This window comes from Henckelia pumila, chromosome 1, assembly GCF_033568475.1.
Source record: "Henckelia pumila isolate YLH828 chromosome 1, ASM3356847v2, whole genome shotgun sequence".
In the NCBI taxonomy this organism is placed as follows: domain Eukaryota; kingdom Viridiplantae; phylum Streptophyta; class Magnoliopsida; order Lamiales; family Gesneriaceae; genus Henckelia; species Henckelia pumila.
Window position 1 is genome coordinate 124,695,371 of NC_133120.1, and position 23,272 is coordinate 124,718,642.

The 23,272-nt window shown below is 35.1% G+C and overlaps 1 protein-coding gene across 2 annotated transcripts; it reads right to left on the minus strand.

Moving 5' to 3' along the window:
• Positions 1-1,359: 1,359 nt before the first annotated feature.
• On the minus strand, positions 1,360-5,260 carry LOC140874734 (uncharacterized). Of its 2 annotated transcripts, XM_073278102.1 has the most exons (10): positions 4,860-5,257; positions 4,262-4,639; positions 3,878-3,964; positions 3,366-3,791; positions 3,122-3,257; positions 2,872-3,034; positions 2,662-2,787; positions 2,295-2,489; positions 2,007-2,129; positions 1,360-1,698 (listed from the first exon to the last, which is right to left on the minus strand). In XM_073278102.1, the coding sequence occupies exons 2-10, from the start codon at positions 4,536-4,538 to the stop codon at positions 1,582-1,584; spliced, it is 1,650 nt and encodes a 549-aa protein (XP_073134203.1). In that variant the 5' UTR covers positions 4,539-4,639; positions 4,860-5,257; the 3' UTR covers positions 1,360-1,581. The 2 variants fall into 2 exon arrangements, with proteins under 2 accessions (XP_073134203.1, XP_073134204.1); XM_073278103.1 differs by lacking the exon at positions 1,360-1,698 and having other exon boundaries at positions 2,279-2,489; positions 4,860-5,260.
• Between the last annotated feature and the right edge of the window lie 18,012 nt (positions 5,261-23,272).

A 23,272-nucleotide genomic window follows, 5' to 3' on the forward strand; every position in this document is an offset into this window, starting at 1 on the left:
TCAAACCCATTGACCCGGTTAATCGTCCCATTGACCACGGGCCGGTTCCGGGTTTTGATCCGACCCTTGGTCAGGTCTATTTACAATGTATTACCATTAAGCGGAGAAATATCCCACGAATTAAAACCTAAAATTTTAAGGTTTATTTTCACTCATTTTTTTCCTCATTGAAAAATATCTTTAAAAAACAATGCTAAAGGTACAACCAATATATCACACAATGATATTTACAACAGTTATATCGTGAGATTTTGTATTTAATGTATAATAAAATTTGATAAATAAAGTTTTGTATTAATTTTTTTATGATGTAATAATTTTTGTACAATTTTTGTTGTACCTGTAGCATTACTAAAAAAAAATCAATATTCCTCCATCCAATTTAGGCTACATTTTATTTTTCATCTGTCCTACATATAGTCTAGTTTCTAAATTTATATTACCTTTCCTACTCTTTTACCAATTTATTTCTATTAAATTAATGTCATTAACTATTTGTAAAATTATTTTATTCTATTAAAATCTTCATAAATAAAGATAAAATAGAAAATTATTTTCTAAAATTTATTTTTTCAAACACTTTATTAATTGGTGTACACACACTTGCTATATCAATGAGACAGAGAGAATAACAAATACTTTCTAAACCTTAAATATGTTGTTATCATAGTATATATAGGGCCTTTGTCGACACCACTTTGTTTTCCATTTATTAATTATAATTGTTATGGTTTTGTTTTTTATTTTGTTTTTATTTAATATTTAATTATTGCAACTTTTAATGTAATGCTTTTAAGTTTAATAATAATACTAATAATGATAATAATAATAATAATGTCATTATATTATTTCGTAAATTTAACCTTTTATTTAATAAATATATAAATTAATTATAATGTTATAATTGCATATTTAATTGCTTAAAACAATCATTTAATTAGTTGACACGTTATGTAACAACGAAAAAAAAAACCGTACGATGTAAATTTTAAATTTAATATGTAAATTTCTTCAAGTAATATTTAAAACAAATTTAATTAGTAATTTAAATTAATTAATTATTTAAATGAATTTTACTATAAAAATTACTTAAAGATAAATTAGTGTATATATCGATATATTAATCGATATATTAATTAAAGTGTTACTAAATAATTTGTGAAATAAATTATTATTTGTTGTAAATAAAATATTAATATTAAACATTCTCCGACTATTCGTTTTAGCGTAAAGTTTAAAGTTGATGGGTTGAAGATAAGTTTTATATTTGGTGTAAAAAGTATAATGTTTTGAAGTTAGTGTTACGCTAATATAGCGTAATGTGTTGAAGATGTCTTAGATATCGACACAAAAGTATATGCCATAAAATTAGCTAGAGATTGAGATTCTGTTATCGAAATGCTTTTTAGAAACAGTGATTCGAAAGATCACAAATTAAAGAATCTTGAGGCTCTTGGGACTCAAGAATACAATCAACAAGTCAAGATTTGCTGAAACTCAACTCCTTGCTTTGGCTCAACATATTCCAGATGATTAATCTGATTGCACTTGGCAACAATGTGTAGTAAGTATCCCTTTAGCTTATTCATTACAGAGAGCAGTTGCAAGTATTGGCATCTGTCCAAGATTTACAAGATCGATCTTGTTTAGTCGAACGCAGCACAAAACTTTCTCAGGCAATTCCTCGCTGGTTTGTGCCTGCAGCCATCAATCTTGTCCATGATAACGAAAATGCAACTCAAAATGTTTAAAATCCTACTGCAGCAAAGTGAAAGTATCATGTTTTGATTATTGTGTCAGTGTCACATAGGCCACCAAACAAGATAGCTGATAGTTATCACTAGTTACTACCCAACAATTCTCTTCCAATAATTTGTTCCAACTTGCATTTGATGAGAATCATACACACGAAAACGATCGGGATGGAGACTTTGTCAAGTATAATACTATGTTCTGCAGAATTTAGAGGTAAGAGATCCTTGGAAGATATATACTCAAAGAATCACCTGAATTGTTAGTCCAAGATCAAATATCCCGTTTTTTAATCTCTCTCTAAATGCCTGAAGTCCTTTCCTGCATATATAGCTGAACCGATGTACATCAAGGTCTATCTCAAAGTAATTAGGTCCCTGCAAAAACAAGAGTCAACATGATGTTACACTCTAAGCCGAAAACAAGAATCGTTATGATGTTATAGTTCAAGCTAAAAATTCAATAATATAATCGCTTGGATCATTTTTTGATAATTTACTCTTAAGTTTGAAACGAGGATCCATACCGTTTTATAAAAATACCTTGTAGAAAGAATGTTGGGGACGTGAAAGCACCGGTTTATCCTTGTACGCCTGCACAAGCTTCCTTTCTGCAGAACTCAAGCCGAGTTCTTCAGGATTTATGGGATTGACCATTATCTTTAGTCTTTCTCTGTAAGGGACTACAGATTCCTTTGGAAATCCCTTCACCACTTCCATTTCATTTTTAACAATTCTCTGTATCAATTTACCAAGTTAACACAGTAAACAAGATTTTGCAACTGTGCCAGAGATCATTCTTGTGCTAGCATTTCTGTAAAGCTTTTTAATGAAGGCATAAAATTTGGAGTATTTTTCGAATAACACAAGGCGACTCATAAATTTTTGGGTCGGAGTGGATCCTTAGTACCTTTATACTTTCCACAAATAAAGGAGAAGTTTCTTTCTCAAAATTCTCCAACAATTTGAAATATATCACAAGGTTTATCCCTTCCCCATCACTATCTCCAAACATGGTAGCAGGATATGCAGGAAGCTGCAACAAAAAACATCAGAAGTTAGACATGTATTTTCTTGGGCTACATGCAAGACTTTGAAAGTCGAAGAGAGAACTCTTTGCCTGTATGTTAACGATGAGTATTGAAGGTATTTCACATTCTGATCCGACAAAGGGTAGTTCAATGTGCTGCGCAATGTGATGTATCTTCCGAGGGGAGGCAAATAAGTCCATGCCAATAGGTATGTATGGGCTGTGGTTGGGAGCAGGGTACTTCTTTTTATCTCTGCAGTCAAGAAAGCATACTCTAATCACTAAGCCATTGAAAGAAAACTAAAAATCATGATGTTTTCGAAGTTAATTGAAAACACACCTGAAATAATTCTCCCCACGTAGCTTAAAGGCTGAAGGTGGAACGGGGCACCAGCAGCCTTGATTTGGCTTATCCTCCAATGACACTGGAATTAGGAAACCTGCTCTAGGATGATATAAACACCTCTTGGAGGAACCTGTAACTATACTCGTATTAATTTAATCCGGTCATCGTATTTGTCATTTAAATATACTGAATAACATCATGTTACTAGTTATTTTACAGTAATGGAATTCTATCTGACCATCTTCATCACTAAGCTTCCTCTTCACAGCAGTCACCATAAATGTTGCCTTCTTTCCTTTTGATGTTGATCCTGAAAATGCTGAAGTCTGATTCAAGTCCAACACGTTCTCTGAAGAACGAAACAGAGTTGATGAATGGTCCGGTTTGTTATCATCGTGTTTATCTACGAAATGCTCTAAATCCACTATCATCCTCTTGGTGCAGGTTTCTTCAACTTTTGCCATACAAGAACTATCAATTTTTTGTTTCTTGTTAACGCCATATTCTACGTTTTCTTTACTACTAAAAAGAACTTGATCTGTTTGACAGCAATCTCTCTTTTGTTCATTGCATCCATAGTCAGTGAAGCATGAGTTGCTTTCATTTTGAGTCACGGGGCTATTTGATGTTCTCACTGTTGCACTGTCTAAAAATGTGAAACCATCTGCCAGAAAAGGCAAAAAGATTACCAAATAAGAGAGCGCTCGGCGGCAAATGGTAAACGATATATATAAATTTAATGAAAACAACCTCCATCAATGCTAACAAAATCATCTTCAGCATCAGAATCAAGGATGCTTCGAGAATCGAACCATTCTTCCTCTTGCCGCTTTTCAGCTAAAAGAAATCAATAAATATTCTATCAGCTTAACTTTTTAAGGGGATTTATGAACTACCTTCATCAAGTAGCAAGGACTTATAACCAAAGTTTTCCACAAATGACAATATAAGTCATGCATTCCTTGTAACATTTTGTTTGTGCCCCTGCATCTCATATCTTTACTCTTGAACTAAGACACCCCAAATTATATAGATGGAAGCTTCAAGTGAATGCTAAATGCTCATCATATGCTAATGTTTATTCAGCCTTAAAGTCTTAAGAAAAATCTCAGATACAGGATTGAGTTTAGGTACCATTCGCGCAAACTTCTCTATGGTTCCTTTGCAACTGATCAGGCAGATGGAAAGTGCAATTCGGCACGTGAGATCTCCTGAACCTCATCATTTCCGGGCTATCAGTGTCATTCATAACGAAACCTCTGAAAGTAAAGTCACCACTGTAAACTCCCACATCCGTATTGTGGCCTATCGAAGTCGATGGCGCGACCTTCCTGCGAAACTTGCATGACTTGTACAAGTACTTTGCCTTGGATTTCAGCTTTTTATGTGGCTTTGATGCACAACCACCCATGATGGTGACTAAATTTCACAAAGCCAAGTAAGAAGGAATGCCTCCCTCATATCAGATACCGAGTTCAAGAATTCGGTGCAAACCTTGAATTCCAGACAACCCTGCAAGCAGACATGTGATAGGGATTTTCCATTGATGTAAGATGCTACATGAGAATCAAATACAATCTCTAAAAAAAATTTTCATCACCATAACTCAAACAGAAACGTTTACATAGCATGAAAACAGGACAAGAACTGATGTTTACAGCAAAAAAACATTAATCATATGCAAAAAAACAAGTTCACATGCCTGAATTGACCAAGTTCAACAAGAAATTACCTTAAATATCAAAGATGAAACATAATAAACTCAAGAAAACCGATTGTGCTTGAAAAAGTGTTAGCTTCCCATAGCCTTGATGATGCATCAAATATAATAATATCTGCACAGCACTGCAAAAGTGCCCATAAAAAGTGCAATTTGGTTGGGGGGAAAATTGGGCTTATGTGAAACCGTGAGCAGCTTGAAAATTTCTCAAGAAGAGGAATAAGTTCATGAAAAAACACTGCCGAATTTTGACCAACCAACCCACCCATAAGAATTACTCCCCAAGGCAAAAGTTGGTATCACACATAATGAAAGTCCACCAAAAATAATAAAATATTTAACAAGAATTGAAACTTGGCCCTTCTCCTCCTGCATAATTTTAAAGAACAGTTGGTATAGCATTTTCAAGAATTATACGTCAAATTATGAATAAATAATAATTGCATATATGTCAAGAAAAGGAACTCCAAACTTCTTCCTAGAAAAACAAAAGTGGGGAAAGAAATGAAGGAACTCCAATGATTTATGTACTGTTGCAGTACTAATTTAACTAATACTCCACATAATTATTATAGTTTAAGTTTTTATGTTCTATGTTTATTTTCTCATTTTCCAAAGTAAAGAATTCTTCTAAGCTAGCAGAATCAAATATAAAATTGTTATTGCCTTTTACTTTAGAAGTAATTTAAAGATCTCTGTTTCATAAACTTTTTTCCAAAAAAATAAAATTTGAAGTGCTTTTATATCTAACTTCGTACCATAATCAAGAAAAACTGGAAGTGTTTATACAAGCCAATTATAGCTGGGAAAATTATTATTTTTTCATTAAATATTTGTCTACTTTTGAGTTTTGATCTATTAAGTTTTCAAATTTTGGTTTTGTTACACATATTTTAATTTTTGAATATTTTCTTCTAATTGTTGTCATAACAACTGTAAAGTCAGTCATTTTCTTCATATTCGAGGTCACGTCAATCAGTATTTTCTGATGTCACATTGACAATTGAACTAAAATAATCGAATATTAAAAGTTGGTATATCAAAACCAAACTTTGAAAATTTAGTTAACTAAAACCCAAAATTGAAAAAGTCAATCGAATATTAAAAGTTAGTATATCAAAACAAAACTTTGAAAATCTAGTTAACTAAAACCCGAAATCGAACAAGTCAATGAACCAAAAAAATTTGCTTCACATTTTATTTTTTTATGCTATTTTCCAATGAAGTAAATTAATGTAAAATTTACAGTTTCAATGACAATACTCATGTACATACAATAACATGTCTAGATACCTCAATGACATTTTCAACTTGGTTATGTTTATATATTGAAATTCTGACATGTCCCATCAAACAACCAATGTTTAAATAAAACACAAAATTCATATACTTATTTTTAACTTAATAATTAAATTTGAAATCAACACACGACACATAAATAAATAGAAATTGATTTATGGACCTTGGCTGTCCAAATCGGCTTAAATTTAAGGTCAGGTTCACATGACAAAGACTAATTAATAAATATTTTTTTATGCACGCATTTTTGGAAAAGTGGTGGCAACTCTAAATTGCCATTTAATTGATCATGATATTGATATTTTTATTGTTTTATTTATTGAAACAAAGTTGATATGGAAACTCACGAATTTCTAATTCACAAACTCTCCCATAAGATCATCTCGTACGTGGAATGATTGTATGAGATGGATTTATGACCTAATTTATAAAAATATTATTTTTTTATGTTAAAATATTATTTTTATTGTAAAATTGATCTCGTTAATCCATTTAACCAATTTAGATTCGTGAGATTGTCTCTCAAAAAATTTATTGTTACAAAAACTCTTCTGAAACCGTCCCATGAGTTAATTTTATAAGTCATATCTTACATGAAAAAATATTATTTCTTATGTTAAAAATATACTTTTAACTCTATATATAGATCGGATTGATCCGTTTTATAGATAAAAATATCTCATATTAATATCTCATGATTTTCACTTGTATCATAATCTTCAAAATGGGGGGTCTCTACAATTTTATTATTTTCAAATTCAAATTATATTATTCTGAAAATCATGTCATCATATTATTCTATTCCTTGGGTAATTACTTTGATCTCCATCGCTGCTGATCTTATCATCGTATTAATATTATTTATACTAATTATGTCTTCGTATTGATCTTTTAAAATTATAATACTAATATTAAAGAGACAATACCCGTACAAAATTTTTGCATCGGTTGACTTATACAAAAACTCATGTGAGACGATTTTACAGTTCAATTTGGTGTACTGATCTGAATTTTGTTTTACGTGATTAAAATTACTAAACATGTTTAAAGTGATAAAAATGATTTAAGAAATTTTATTATGTTAAAAACAAGTGAAAAATCAACTCGAGATGTCCGAAAATGGTCCGAGAAGTTCGAAGTTCCGAGTAGTTCGGATCCATCCGAACTGGTTCGGAAGCAAATTAAAGAGGAAAATCGGATCTTCCGACCATTGTTCGGAGCTTCCGAACTCAAGCAGACGCGTGCCCCAGTGAGTTGTCAGAAAGAGATTGACAAGTGGTAAGTTTTACCCTCTGGGAGATCGGAGCTTTCGAACTACATGAGCAGTGAGGTGTCAAATTGTTATTGACACGTAAGATACATGCAAGATCGAGACATCCGAAATGAAAGATTGGAGATTCCTAACGTTATTGGATCTTTCGAAGTCGAGTTGGGAGCTTCCAAAGACAGATTTTTCAAGACGTGGCATACATGCAAAATTGGGCCTTTCAATCTAGGGTTTAGACCTTCCGAACTCCGTCTATAAATAAGCCAATATTTCTCACAATTCTGTATGTGTTTGAGGTGTGTTTGAAATACAATGTATATTTTGAGTGCTTCTATTCATAAACTTGAGGTTCGGGTGATAGAAAGGTGCTACGGGACTAGTAGCGGAGCTATGTCGGAGTTGTGGCCTTCGACATCAGCGGGTGACGATGGACGCAGCTATAGTCCGAGATCTCCATTAGATAGTGAGAGTATTTATTAGTTTAGTTAAGACTTTTAGATAAGTAATAATCATATGATTTTCACTTAGCTTGTGGTGATGGACTATAGGCAGCTATAACACAGACCAGTAATTTAGGTACTTAAGTACTGACTGAGATATCCAACGAGTATGCATGCTTATATATTACATTTTATGTGTCATGGTACATGTTTTACTGCATTTATATATATGTTACATGTGCACATTCCATGTTGAGCTTGAATCTCTTCAAGATATTCGTTCTAGTAGGGTCGCTTAGCATTACATTCTTGTATATGATATGACACTGGGAGCTACCATGATGACGGGGACCGAGGCTACGATGATATAGACAAGTGTGTGAGCTACCCATCATATTAGACCCCATATGGTACTAATCACTCTTTGGCACCTAGTCTGAGCAGAATTGATCTCGTTATCCAGTATACCGAGTCCTTCATGTGCATTCATCTAGGGGTGGAATAAGGTCGGGACCAGTCCCGTAAACCTCCTACCTAATTCTTTTTCAAAAAAACAAGAAAAGTTTTTTTTTCTCATCTCGTACCCGAAATATTTCGGATCTCGAATGTTCGGGATCCCTTCGGGTAGGGAGAAAAAATCCCGAAGTTTTTTTTTCATGTTTAAGATTTTGTTCAAAAATTAAAAATAATGTGATTATTTTATTAAAAAAATACTATTTAGAAAATTACATTTCTAAATTAAAAATATAAATATTCAAATTAAAACATATAATATTAAAATATTTCGAATAATTCTTCAAGGTTTTGTCATCAGAAGAATATCATAATATGCATTAGATACAAATTACTAGATAAATTTTGTTAAATAGATTGTCAAATTGCATATCTTATTTTATATATTTTTTCTAATTATATAATTATAAATATGAATTAATTTAATTTTAAAAAAAATACACAAAAATAAAATGTCATTTCGTGATTCTACAATTCGATCATTCCAACAATAAAAAATTAAGCGAATTAAGTCCATAATTAATTGTTATATGGGTTGAAACCCAAAATATTTAGCTCATTCTATTAATAAAATATATTATAATATTATTTCAGAACGGGTTGGAAATGTCGTCGGGAAAAGGTTTTATTTGCGATCTCTCTCCCGATATTAATCGAGACGGAAAAAATCCCAAAAATTCAAGTAGGAAAAACGTCGGGTTGAGATTTTTTTGGGACGAGAATGAGATGAGATTCGTAAAGGGTCAGGATTTCGGGAATTTTTGTCATCCCTACATGCATAATGTCAGTCTGTGTACACTTATTTATGTACTGAGCGGGTGTCACTCACGTCTGTGTGTGTGTGTGTGTGTGTGTGTGTGTGTGTATTTTTTCATGGACACCTCATTCAATGGGGTAAGTTTGGAGGTTATCCATGTTTGGATCAGTGGTTGGTTGGTGACCATGGCGTAGGGGCTAAGGTTGCCGCTAGTATTAGTTTAAGTGATTTCTGGTATCTGATTTATTTCGATTGAGTTGTATTATTCAGTTATCTCGGTTTTTAAGTTTAATTCTAGCTTTATTCTTCCGGTTTATTATTTATTTAATTTTTTGCGGTTAACTCTGATTATTTTTTTTGTTTAAAATAATTACATGCTTAAGTCTCTGTGTATTAGGTGATCTGATTCGGGTCACTACATTTATGATATTAGACCTTGCATTATAATCTTTGGGACATAGTTGTTGTAGATTTGTGTTAATGTTTGTTGTCTCTATTATATGGTAGGGTACTACAATGACAGTAGTTATGAAAGTGATGGACATTGGGGCATCAGGAGCCAAGACATCCTCGTAGTCACCATCATCGTCAGGAAGATTGCCATTGCATGCTTGACGTTTGTGGATTCCTCTAGTTGGGACCTAAGCTCTTGACGGAAAGTGAGACTCTTGACGTAACTGAGGATTGGTTGGAACAGATGGAACGTTTCTTCAAAACTTTATATTGCTCAGAGGATAAACCTGTGAAGATTCTCCGCATGTTGTCACAGAGGAAGTAATGAGTATCCTTCACATCTACCAAATCATTGTCCTCAATATTGAAAAGATTGGGTAGACCTTGGTAGGAAGAAGTCCGGTAAGAAGACTGAAATAAGGTTATCATGTTTTGTTTAGATATAATGTAAGATTTCTGCATGTATTATAATTTGGATTTTAAAGATCGAATTTTGTAAGAAACAGACTTGATTTTGAAAGAACATTTATTTCTTGTGTAAACATTTGAATCACTTGATTGTTATTGGTTCAGGATATTTTGGATTCTATGGTTTAGAATTTATGGTAATCCGGTACATCTTTCAATGTAAGTTTGATCGGGATTAAATCTTACGTACTTAACCAGTGATTATTCTAGCGGGTGTTCTTGTAGTAACTCTACTTTTTTTATGAGATTAATGGTAAAACGTGATTAAGGAATTATTATTTGAAGTAACCAAGTGTTTAAACAGATCAAAAATAAGCATTAGACCCTTCGAATATAACGGATCATTCGAACTGCAGTTCGGAAGCACCTAACTGACTAAATTGAGTTCGGAAGCAGAGGACGAGGTCGGGCCATCCAAACCCAAGATAGGACCTTCCTAAGATAAGTTAGGCCATGAAATTTGTGAGGTTTCAAGAGTGCACCAAAACGTGGAAGATCGGACATTTCGAAGGTGAGTTCAGACCTTTCGAACGCAGTCATCCACTGAGGTTTTTAAACATTGTTGACACGTTAATACATTTGGGACTTTGGACCTTCCGAATTCAGTATAGGACCTTCCAATCGTGCTATATAAATAGATCTCGGATTTCTCATAGTTGATGTGTGTTTGATTGTGTGGGTTTCTAATTCAGTGTTCTACAAATAGCACTCGGGCCAACAAGAGGCTACTGGGCTTGTAGCAAAGAAATGCTCAAGTTGTGTGCTCTCGACATCAGTGGGCTGGCGACAGACGAAGGTGTAGACTTGGATCTTAACAGTTATTGGGAGTAGCTAAGTTAAGTCTTTTGGATAAGTTATAGTTATATGGTATTCATTTGACTTGTAGGCTTGGACTACATATAGTTGTACTACTAGACTAGTGAGTTGAGGTACAGAAGTACGGAATGAGATATTCAACTGAGTATGCATACTTATGTGTTGCGTTATTATTTGTTGAATTATTACTTGTCATATGATGCATGATTATGTATGCAGCATTTTCATACCATGTTGATCTTGTTATTCTTTTGAGATAACCAGTTATGTCTAGGGCCACTCAGCCCTAGTACTCCTCGTATGATCGAGTACGGTATGACACTCATTAGACCAACGAGACAACATGTGCAGTCACCCAGGACAGTGATAGTCCAAGATATGAGTTAGTATATACGGAACCCAATGGATCTTCGGAGCATTGTGTGCATACTGGTTGCGCCTATGTTCTAAACATGATGTTTCAGAGTTTGATCCATGTTTTCTAGTTCATTCATGTATCATTATTGCATGTGTTTCATAGAATTGTATACTCATATTTTTGTACTGGGCATTAGCGCTCACGTTTCCGCTTTTTTCTCGTACATCCCATTCGACGGGACAAGTTTTCAGGTTGACCTGTTTTGGGAACATTATTCGTTCAGTGAGAGCAGAGTTTATCGGTGGTTTAGTTTAAGTTTTTTTTCGGTATTTGTTGTATTAGATTGGATTGTATAATTGATATTACTTGGGTTTTCATTTTTCTTCTGGTTGTTTACTGTCGGATTGGTAGTTAATTAAGTTTCTGCAGTTAAGTTAATTACATCCTTACATTTCTGATTAGTAGGTTATTTGGGTCGGGTTACTACAGTTCTAGGACAAGTTTATTGAGTATCTGATAATGATGATGATTTCCAAGGATGACTAGTTGCATCATAAGCACATGTTGGAGGATATCAAGTACTGTATAGTGTATTTTATTTGTTCGGTAAGGAACGATTGTCTTTGATTTGATATTTGAGGAAGCGCGACCCTATGCTAGTATTTATTCTGAAATCCTATCGTGCTTTAAAATATTGTACAAGGAAGGTGTTGAAACACGCGTTCTCTGATCACACGGATGTGATACCCGGAGTAGCGAAAGTTTAAAAATTTTATTTTTCGATATGGAACGATTCCATATCGTGGGTATCAAATCCTAACGATTAAAATTGTTGCAAGTAAAATAATAAACACAATTAAATATTTTACCTATTCAAGCAAAGGCTTGATTATGGACTCCAACAGAATTTAATCTGCTCTTCTTGTAAATCCCGGGAACCGATGACTATCACGATCAACCTCCGGAATTAAGTCCACGAATAGAAAACTAAAACCCTCTGATTGATTGCACTAGAAATCAATCAGATGTTTATCGAAGAGAATAAACAGATTTGATCTGTCAATTCAGAATGTAATATTTCACAAAAATTACAGACTGAATTATCTCAAAAAGGAGCAGAGGATTTTCAAAAATTCCTCTTGAAAATATATGTGTGTAATTCGAAAATTGCAAGACTGAAAGCTTATGATTTTCGAACACTACACATGTATTTATAGATAATTTTTAGACTAGATTAAGTTATAATTGTATTAGGACACTAACTCCTTATGCCCCACAATCCATAACTTAAGCCCAACAAGCCAAGCCTGTTATTATAGAAATTAATATAAAATTCATCATGACTCCGATTGATAAACCGATTTCACCAATGTGCACAGAAACCATTTCTGCATCTTTTAAAGTCAAGATAATTTTTCTGAATCCGAATTCAGTGATTTCCAAAAATGTCCATCCCTATGTCATTTTAGGAAATTTCACTCCCTTTAGTTAAGAAGTTCAATTTCTCTTTCATTAAATTTAACTCTTTAAATTTAACTATCTCAACGAGGTTTAGTAATCCATTACTTGTGTGACCCTCAATGGTTCAGGGATACAGCTAGCCGTGGGCTCACAACTCCTTGTGACTCGGAACAACAATTTCCGACTTACCCATCGAATCATGGTAAGAGCGCCTAGCAACATCGCCACATGATTCCCTAGGTATCACTGATAGTGCCTGCAAGAACCAGTAGATTTTGGTTAGCGTACAGTACGGTCCCTTCATCCATATATCCCGATCGAATCAACAACCATTGGTATATCGAGAGTCGTTCGAGATTCGACAACTATGCAATGCATCTTGAAAATCAAATAGTGACATCGTATGTGCTACTAGGAAACCATTTCTTAAAGCACATCATGTACTCTGGCCAGAGATTTGTCACACTAATATCTCCTCAGATCGCATAGGATATCCACACTCGCAAGTATGTGGTGAATCCTTGACAACAAAGCATCGACTCCTATATGTGTCGTAACTGTACCCAATCCCGACACCTGATGACCCCAATAGAGTCGGTAAACGAGTCAAAATACAGTACTAGCATATAGAGTCTCAATGATGTTTCAAGTAGTAAGGACTAATGGTGTACAACCAAAACCGCGGACTTTATCCACTCGATAAGTGATAACCACTTGGAAAGTCCGAATAGGGTAGTTTGATCATTCATCATATGAATATCCATTTGCATGCTTTGAACATCTCCATGTCCATTACCAATGAAACGTGGTACTTGGCATCACAAATGCTAGTCTCAATCTCGAGCGATCCTTATCCTTATTAGCGGACGGCTCAATTGACTAGGAACTGTTTAGAATATAAAGTGACTATAAGATGTGTTTCATAATAGTGATCTCTCTTTATTCACTATCTCATCTTACTTACACTATAGTATATTCAAGGTCTTTATCAAAACAACAATAGTATATCACAATATAACAATATGAAGAAAGACAAAGAAAATGCCATTAATGAATGTAAATTATATTAAACAAAGATTGTTTATACATAGAGTCATAAAAGCCCTTAGCCACAAGTTGGCTAACCGGGCACCCACTCTTTCAATCTCCCACTTGCCCTAAAGCCAACTAGTCATACTACGTAATCCCATTGCTTCGCGATGTTTGTCAAACAATGGTCCTGGCACGGGCTTAGTAAGTGGATCAGCGATATTGTCTGTAGAGGCCACTCTCTCGACAGTGATGTCTCCTCTTTCCACAATCTCCCGGATGATGTGGTATTTCCTCAGTACGTGTTTGGATCTTTGATGAGACCTTGGTTCCTTTGCCTGAGCAACGGCACCAGTGTTGTCGCAGTACACCGGAACTGGACCAACAGCTTCAGGAATTACGCCCAACTCTTGGACAAAATTCCTCATCCAAACGACCTCTTTAGCAGCAGCTGATGCTGCAATGTATTCTGCCTCAGTGGTGGAATCCGCTGTGGTGTCTTTCTTGGAACTCTTCCAAGAGACAGCACCGCCATTGAGCAAGAATACAAATCCAGAGGTTGACTTTGAGTCATCCACGTCTCTTTGGAAGCTAGAGTCGGTATAGCCTTCCAATTTCAATTCTCTTCCTCCATAAACCATGAATATATTCTTAGTCCTTCTCAAGTACTTAAGAATATCCTTCACGGCTTTCCAATGCATTTGACCGGGGTTGGCCTGATATCTTCTCGTGACACTCAGAGCAAAGGCTACATCCGGTCTGGTAGATATCATCCCATACATAATACTACCTATGGCTGACGCATATGGTATGTGTGTCATTTTCTCTATCTCTTCGTCAGTCTTGGGACACATAGACTTGGATTGAGAAACTCCATGACACAAAGGTAGATGTCCTCTCTTGGACTCATCCATAGAAAACCTTTTCAATATGGTATCGATGTAGGTTGCTTGAGTGAGTCCTATCATTCTCTCAGATCTATCTCTATAGATCTGTATCCCTAGAATATAGGAGGCCTCACCCAAATCCTTCATCGAGAATCTACCTGATAATCATATCTTTGTTGACTGCAACATCCTACGTCATTCCCAATGAGTAGGATGTCATCAACATAAAGCACTAAGAACGTCACCGCATCCTTAACTACTTTCTTGTACACGCACGGTTCCTCCGGGTTTTTGATGAAACCAAAGTCCTTTATTGTTTCATCAAATTTCTGGTTCCAACTTCTTGATGCTTGTTTGAGACCATAAATTGATCTCTGAAGCTTGCATACCTTATGCTCGCTTCCCATGGATGTGAATCCCTCAGGCTGCATCATATAGATTTCTTCCTTAATGTTTCCATTAAGAAATGCAGTCTTCACATCCATTTGCCATATCTCATAGTCATACCATGCTGCTATGGCAATAAGGATTCTTATGGACTTGAACATTGCGACTGGTGAAAAGGTTTCATAATAGTCAACTCCTTGTCTTTGAGTATAACCTTTTGCTTCCAATCGTGCCTTGTAGGTTAGTACCTTGCCATCAGGCCCAAGTTTTCTCTTGTAGATCCATTTACATCCTATTGGAACAATTCCATCGGGAGGATCTACTAAAGACCAAACTTGGTTTGTATGCATCGAGTCTATTTCCGACTGCATAGCATCAAGCCATAAATTCGAATCCGCATCAGAAATTGCTTCCTTGAAGTTTCTTGGATCACATCCAATGTCGGGTTCACTTTGATCCCCTTCAATAAGAAGACCATATCGAATAGGAGGTCTAGAAGTCCTCTCGGATCTCCTAGATGTAGGCATGTCCACTGAAGGTTCTTGAGGTGTGGGATCGTTATTTTGTATCTCAGGTTCTTCTTGAATTTCTTCGAGTTCCATCATCTTGCCTTTCTTATCTAATAAAAATTCCTTCTCCATGAAGGTGGCATTCCTCGAAACAAACACTTTTGTTTCAGTAGGATGATAGAAATAATACCCGATTGAATTCTTCGGATAGCCTACAAAATAACATAAGGTGGATCGACTATCCAACTTATCTCCCACTGTCTGCTTCACGTAAGCAGGACATCCCCAAATCCTCAAGTACGAATACTTAGGAGTTTTGTCATTCCATAACTCGTATGGAGTTTTATTCACTGCTTTGGTGTGAACATTGTTCAACAACAACACCGCCGTTTCAAGTGCATAGCCCCAAAACGAAGGAGGGAGCTCAGTGAAGCTCATCATAGATCTAACCATGTCCAACAAAGTTCGATTGCGACGCTCCGAGACACCATTTAGCTGAGGTGTCATAGGAGGAGTCCACTGAGAGAGAATCTCATTCTCTTTTAGATAGCTCAAAAACTCGGTACTTAAGTATTCTCCACCTCGATCCGATCGAAGTGCTTTAATACTTCTACCTTGTTTGTTTTCTACTTCAGCCTTGAATTCTTTGAACTTTTCAAATGATTCAGACTTATATTTCATTAAATATAAATACTCATACCTAGAATAATCATCAGTAAAGGTAATGAAGTAGGTGTGACCAAATTTAGTACCGATACTAAATGGTCCGCAAACATCTATATGGATCAAATCCAACAGATTTTGACTACGCTCAGGCTTTCCTTTGAAAGGAGATTTAGTCATTTTTCCTTTTAGGCAGGACTCACAAGTAGGTAGAGAGTTACTATCAGACATATCAAGCATGCCCTCTCCCACTAGCTTGTTCATCCTCCTTGAGGAAATATGACCTAGCCTAGCATGCCAAAGGTTTGCCGGGTTTTGACTATCATTTTTCCTTTTATTTGTTGTTACTGGTTTATCAACATAATTAATTGGAACGTCTTTCAATTTTAAGTTATATAGATCGTTTTCAAGTTGTCCATTTCCTATCAAACATTCATTCTTGTAAATATTGCAAATCCCATTTACAAAATTACAAGAAAAACCATCTCTATCAAGCATAGAAACAGAAATAATGTTTTTAACTAAATCTGGCACAAATAAAACATCTCTCAAAAATAACTTAAAATTGTTCTGCAAAAATAAATAAACGTCTTCCACTGCTTTGGCTTCAACTCTGGAACCATTTCCGAGCCTCAGCTGGGTCTCACCCATCCTAAGCTTACGACTTCTTGTCATTACCTGCAAATCATTGCAAATGTGAGATCCACATCCGGTATCCAATACCCAAGAAGTAATATTAAGTGAAACATTTATTTCAATGTAAAACATACCCTTTGCAGTTCGCAACTGCTCGAGGTATTCCTTGCAGTTACGTTTCCAATGACCGGGTTTCTTGCAGTGATGGCAAACATCTCCAGATATGTTCACATTTGAAGCTTTTGTCTTGCCCTTCTTCTGTGGTACAATTTTCTTGGGTGGGGCAGAACATTTCTTACCCTTTCCACTTGGCCCCTTCTTGGAGTAAGAAGAGGAGCCAACCAAGAGTATCGGTTTATCCTTCTTTAATGTGGCCTCATAAAACACAAGCATATTGACCATCTCTTCAAGGGTGGCCTCTATCTTGTTCATATTGAAGTTCACCACAAATCCGTCAAACGACGAAGGAAGTGAAAGAAGTAACAAGTCCGCGTTTAGCTCATGCTCCAATGTCAAAATCGAGTGTTACCAACTTTTCAATGAGCCCAATCATGTGTACCCCATGCTCACGGACCGAAGTCCCATCTCGCATGCGGCATGTCATGAGCTCTTTGATGGTGGCATACCTCTCCGACCTTGACTGAGCTCCAAAAAGTTCCTTGAGGTGCATGTGTATGTCAGCAGCATTCACGGCATCTTCAAATCGCCTCTGGAGTTCATCAGACATTGAAGCTTGCATATAGCATTTAGCCTTGATATCATGGTCCCACCATTGATCAAGTTTTGCCAATTCTTCCGGACTTATATTAGCTGGTGCTTCCTTTGAAGGATTCTTTTCTAACACGTAGAAAATTTTCTCCGAGTTTAGAACAATCTTTAATTTACGGAACCATTCCGTATAGTTTGCGCCAGTCAATTTGTTTTGTTCGAAAATTGAGTATAGTGGATTTCGCGAATTCATTGTAATGAAATACTGAAAAGAAACAGACAATAATCAGTGATTGTTTAATTAATTTACTAAGACATAAAATATGGCGAGATTTAATTTTATGAATTTCGCTCCCACTGTTTTAACGATTTCACTACCCTCTAGTGAAAACGGGAAACTTGTTTCCTTAGTGGGAACATGGAGTCCAATTGACAAATTATAGTCCCAAATAATATCAGTCAACCATAATTTTCAAAAGGTAGAGCTCAATTGCTTTCAAAGAAACCCCCTTGTTTTTACCTCATGTTCAATAAGGGCCCAATAATATGACGTCGTTTAATGTGACATGTCAAGATGACCCATCAATATTAAGTTGTGATGGACGGTCACCATGTGGATCCCCAATAATATGAGTCAATCCCATGGGAGTTCCACCCAACTTACAACATGTGTCGATCCAATGTACAGCTTTTCGACGAACGGGCCCCCCCAATAATATGATTCGGACCGTGTCCGCGGGTAGCATCTCATACATTGATCGTTGATGGAAGGTAGGAACATTTAAACAATATTTAAATTCCCTTTTGTTTATCTTGATATCAATTTTAAATCATATTTAAAATGCTGGATTTTTAATTTTGAAAATTGTCTCATCATGCAATATTTGTATGCTTGCGGGATTCATATAATTTAGTCTAAACATGCATACAACAATAATATCATATATTATTTAAAGGATGATCGATCCCAATCACTAATCGACCCGTGATTGCCAATCACAAGTCTAAGTCCAATCCTAGGTGATAAGCAAGTATGCAATGCAATCCTATTACATTGAGCTTTCAATTTACATTTCTTTGGTCTTTATTGTCTGCTGGGCCCACCTTTGTTTTGAAATCTTTATCTCTCACTAAGTTTAATAAATTTACAATAAATTTCGATGACAAGTAGGGGATACATATTTAAGGGTGGGAACGGGCCATAAACCAGGCCCACTTTTTATTAAAAATGACAATTCAAATTGGGTCATAAACCAAGCCCATTAATAAAACCTAACAACAATAAAACCAAATATAAACAACCTAACATACACCTATAATATTGGTCATGGCAATCGATCATTCTTTTATCCAATAATTAATTCAACAATTAAATAATTGGATAACATGCAATGACATCATAATTAAAAAGATAAAATCAAATTTTATCTTATCCTTTCATAAGATCATATCTTATCATCAATTGTACCAAAATAATTAATTTTATAAAATCTAATTTAACGGATAAAATTTATAAATTTTCCAAAAATTCAAATTTATCCAAAAATTAATTTTAAAAATTTCGGACTCAAACAATTTGATCCGATGCCTCGTGGACCAATCAAAAACAATTTTCGATCGGACCAAAAACTAAAATTTCAAAAATTTCAAAAATTCCAAAAAATCAAATTTTAAAATTTCCGGACTGCCCGGGGCATTCCCGGGCAGTCCCGCCTCCACGTGGGACAGGCAGCGACAATCGCTGCCCGATTGCCTTGTTTCCTTTCAAATTTAATTTTTAAAAATTTTTCGTTTTGTTTCAAAAACCGAGGCTAAAATTTTGTACAATCGATTAATTTTAATCGTTTGATCAAAGTTTACGACCTGGCTCTGATACCAATGTTGAAACACGCGTTCTCTGATCACACGGATGTGATACCCGGAGCAGCGGAAGTTTAAAAATTTTATTTTTCGATATGGAACGATTCCATATCGTGGGTATCAAATCCTAACGATTAAAATTTTTGCAAGTAAAATAATAAACACAGTTAAATATTTTACCTATTCAAGCAAAGGCTTGATTATGGACTCCAACAGAATTTAATCTGCTCTTCTTGTAAATCCCGGGAACCGATGACTATCACGATCAACCTCCGGAATTAAGTCCACGAATAGAAAACTAAAACCCTTTGATTGATTGCACTAGAAATCAATCAGATGTTTATCGAAGAGAATAAACAGATTTGATCTGTCAATTCAGAATGTAATTTTTCACAAAAATTACAGACTGAATTATCTCAAAAAGGAGCAGAGAATTTTCGAAAATTCCTCTTGAAAATATATGTGTGTAATTCAAAAATTTCAAGACTGAAAGCTTATGATTTTCGAACACTACACATGTATTTATAGATAATTTCTAGACTAGATTAAGTTATAATTGTATTAGGACTCTAACTCCTTAGGGCCCACAATCCATAACTTAAGCCCAACAAGCCAAGCCTGTTATTATAGAAATTAATATAAAATTCATCATGACTCCGATTGATAAACCAATTTCACCAATGTGCACAGAAATCATTTCTGCATCTTTTAAAGTCAAGATAATTTTTCTGAATCCGAATTCAGTGATTTCCAAAAATGTCCATCCCTATGTCATTTTAGGAAATTCCACTCCCTTTAGTTAAAAAGTCCAACTTCTCTTTCATTAAATTTAACTCTTTAAATTTAACTATCTCAACGAGGTTTAGTAATCCATTACTTGTGTGACCCTCAATGGTTCAGGGATACAGCTAGCCGTGGGCTCACAACTTCTTGTGACTCGGAACAACAATTTCCGACTTACCCATCGAATCATGGTAAGAGCGTCTAGCAACATCGCCCCATGATTTCCTAGGTATCACTGATAGTGCCTGCAAGAACCATTAGATTTTGGTTATCGTACAGTACGGTCCCTTCATCCATATATCCCGATCGAATCAACAACCAATAGTATATCGAGAGTCGTTCGAGATTCGAAAACTATGCAATGCATCTTGAAGATCAAATAGTGACATCGCATGTGCTACTAGGAAACCATTTCTTAAAGCACATCATGTACTCTGGCCAGAGATTTTTCACACTAATATCTCCTCAGATCGCATAGGATATTCACACTCGCAAGTATGTGGTGAATCCTTGACAACAAAGCATCGATTCCTATATGTGTCGTAACTGTACCCAATCCCAACACTTGATGACCCCAATAGAGTCGGTAAACGAGTTAAAATACAGTACTAGCATATAGAGTCTCAATGATGTTTCAAGTAGTAAGGACTAATGATGTACAACCAAAATCGCGGACTTTATCCACTCGGTAAGTGATAACCACTTGGAAAGTTCGAATAGGGTAGTTCGATCATTCATCATATGAATATCCATTTGCATTCTTTGAACATCTCCATGTCCATTACCAATGAAACGTGGTACTTGGCATCACAAATGCTAGTCTCAATCTCGAACGATCCTTATCCTTATTAGTGGACGGCTCAATTGACTAGGAACTGTTTAGAATATACAGTGACTATAAGATGTATTTCATAATAGTGATCTCTCTTTATTCACTATCTCATCTTACTTACACTATAGTATATTCAAGGTCTTTATCAAAACAACAATAGTATATCACAATATAACAATATGAAGAAAGACAAAGAAAATGCCATTAATGAATGTAAATTATATTAAACAAAGATTGTTTATACATAGAGTCATAAAAGCCCTTAGCCACAAGTTGGCTAACCGGACACCCACTCTTTCAGAAGGCTACCTCGGTTATGGTAGTTTACACAATAATGGAAGATATTTATATCTACAATATTATGGTAGGGAATGTATTTTCTGATTGAGATTAAGAATTGTCTCAAGTGGTAAGATTCAGTTTCTCACTCAACTATTCTATGAAATATATCTCTATTTTGTGTGAGTTAGATCTCTTCAAATGATGTATTCTTAGATACTTGAACATTAAAGAGTGTTCTACAAACTTGATTCGGTTTGGAGGATTTAACTTTGAAATATCATCTCTCTTCTTGTTCCTCACACCCAACTTTTGTTTGGCTTGCTCTCATTCTAGCTTATAATCTGTTTAGGCGCTCTTCTACTCTCTTTGATTTTCTGAATGATGTTGTATTTATATCCTCCAAAAGAGATATATACATTAGATACAAGAATATGACAGTTAGTAGTGGTTTTGTATTGTTTCTGTTATTTAAACGGTCATATTCACGCTTCTAGCCACTTTCCTCATCTTCTGCTGATTTTGGGCTCTACTGGTGTAGTAGCTACTGGTTGTCTACTATTTGTATCAGATACTGATTTTTGGCGGCTACTGGTTTTTAGTGACTAATGGTTTGGACTTTGCTGTATTTTGGAGCCTACTGCTTTTGAGCACTTCTGATTTCAATCCCGTTATTTTCAGTAGCATGTTCTCTTGTTTATATCTCTTGATTCATTAACTTTTGGGCAAAGTGATGAACATGAAAGTTGTATCCTTTCATCTTTTATTTCTATAGAATCAAGAATCATTCATTTTCAAGTTTGTAAGAGAGAGATATGCTTCAAATACTCAGTTGTGTCTGAAATTCTACTCTGCAAAATTTCAGTGCAAAACCATAAACTTGCAGTTTATCAGCTCCTTATGCTCCGATTCAGACTTTTATTTCTGAATATAATTTGTATATCATTGTATTATCTTCGTAATGCATACTTAATCGTTCCATTTGGATAACCGAGCTGCAAGATATGACCCAAATATCAGAATTTCTCCGCTGGTCATTTGGATCATCGAGCTATGAGATATTATCAAAACAATTCAGCTCGCCAGAAACTAAATTGTGCTAGAATTTTGTTTCAGAAGCCTATCACTTCCAAAATGAGAGGTATGACCTAGACATTTAAGTAAATATGTTAGAAATACAATAACAAGTTTTGTTATCATCAAAATCAAGATTGCTTGTATTTTCGGACTCAAAAATCTCCTTTTTTATGATCACAAAACTTGGATAAAAATATGAACATCTAAACTCAAGTAATGCAAAAAAATCATATTGTTATCTAACAATCTCCTTCAAGATATTTGTACTGACAGGGTTGCTCAGTTACATGATCTGACACTAGGAGCTACCGTGATGATGGAGACCGAGGCTACGGTGATATATACGAGTGTGTGAGCTGCACAACGGATTGGACCCTAGATGATACTACTCACTTATTGGCGCCTAGTCTGAGAAGGATTGATCTCGTTACCCAGTATACCGAGTCATTTCATTTGCATGCACCATGTCAGTCTGTGTACTCGTATATATGTACTGAGCGAGTTTCGCTCACGTCTTTGTTTTGTTTTTTTTTAATCATAGACACCCCATTCAATGATGTAGGTTTGCAGGTTATCTAGGGTTGAATCAGTGGTTGGTTGGAGACCAAGGCGTAAGAGCTGAGGTTGCCGCTAGTATTAGTTTAAGTTATTTTTGGTATTTAATTTATTTCGATTGAGTTGTATTATTCAGTTATCTTTGGTTTTCATATTAGTTCCGATGCCATTTATTTAAGTTTTTGGGTTAACTTTTATTATTATTTTTGTTTAAAATAATTTCATGCTTAAGTATCTGTTTAGTAGGTGATCTGGGTCGAGTCACTGCATTTTGTGATACGAATGTTCTATTTGGATCGCACATAAAAAAATAATCACTTTTACGTCAAAATATTATTTTATTATAAATATAACAGAGTTCACAAGTCTCACGCATAAATATATATGA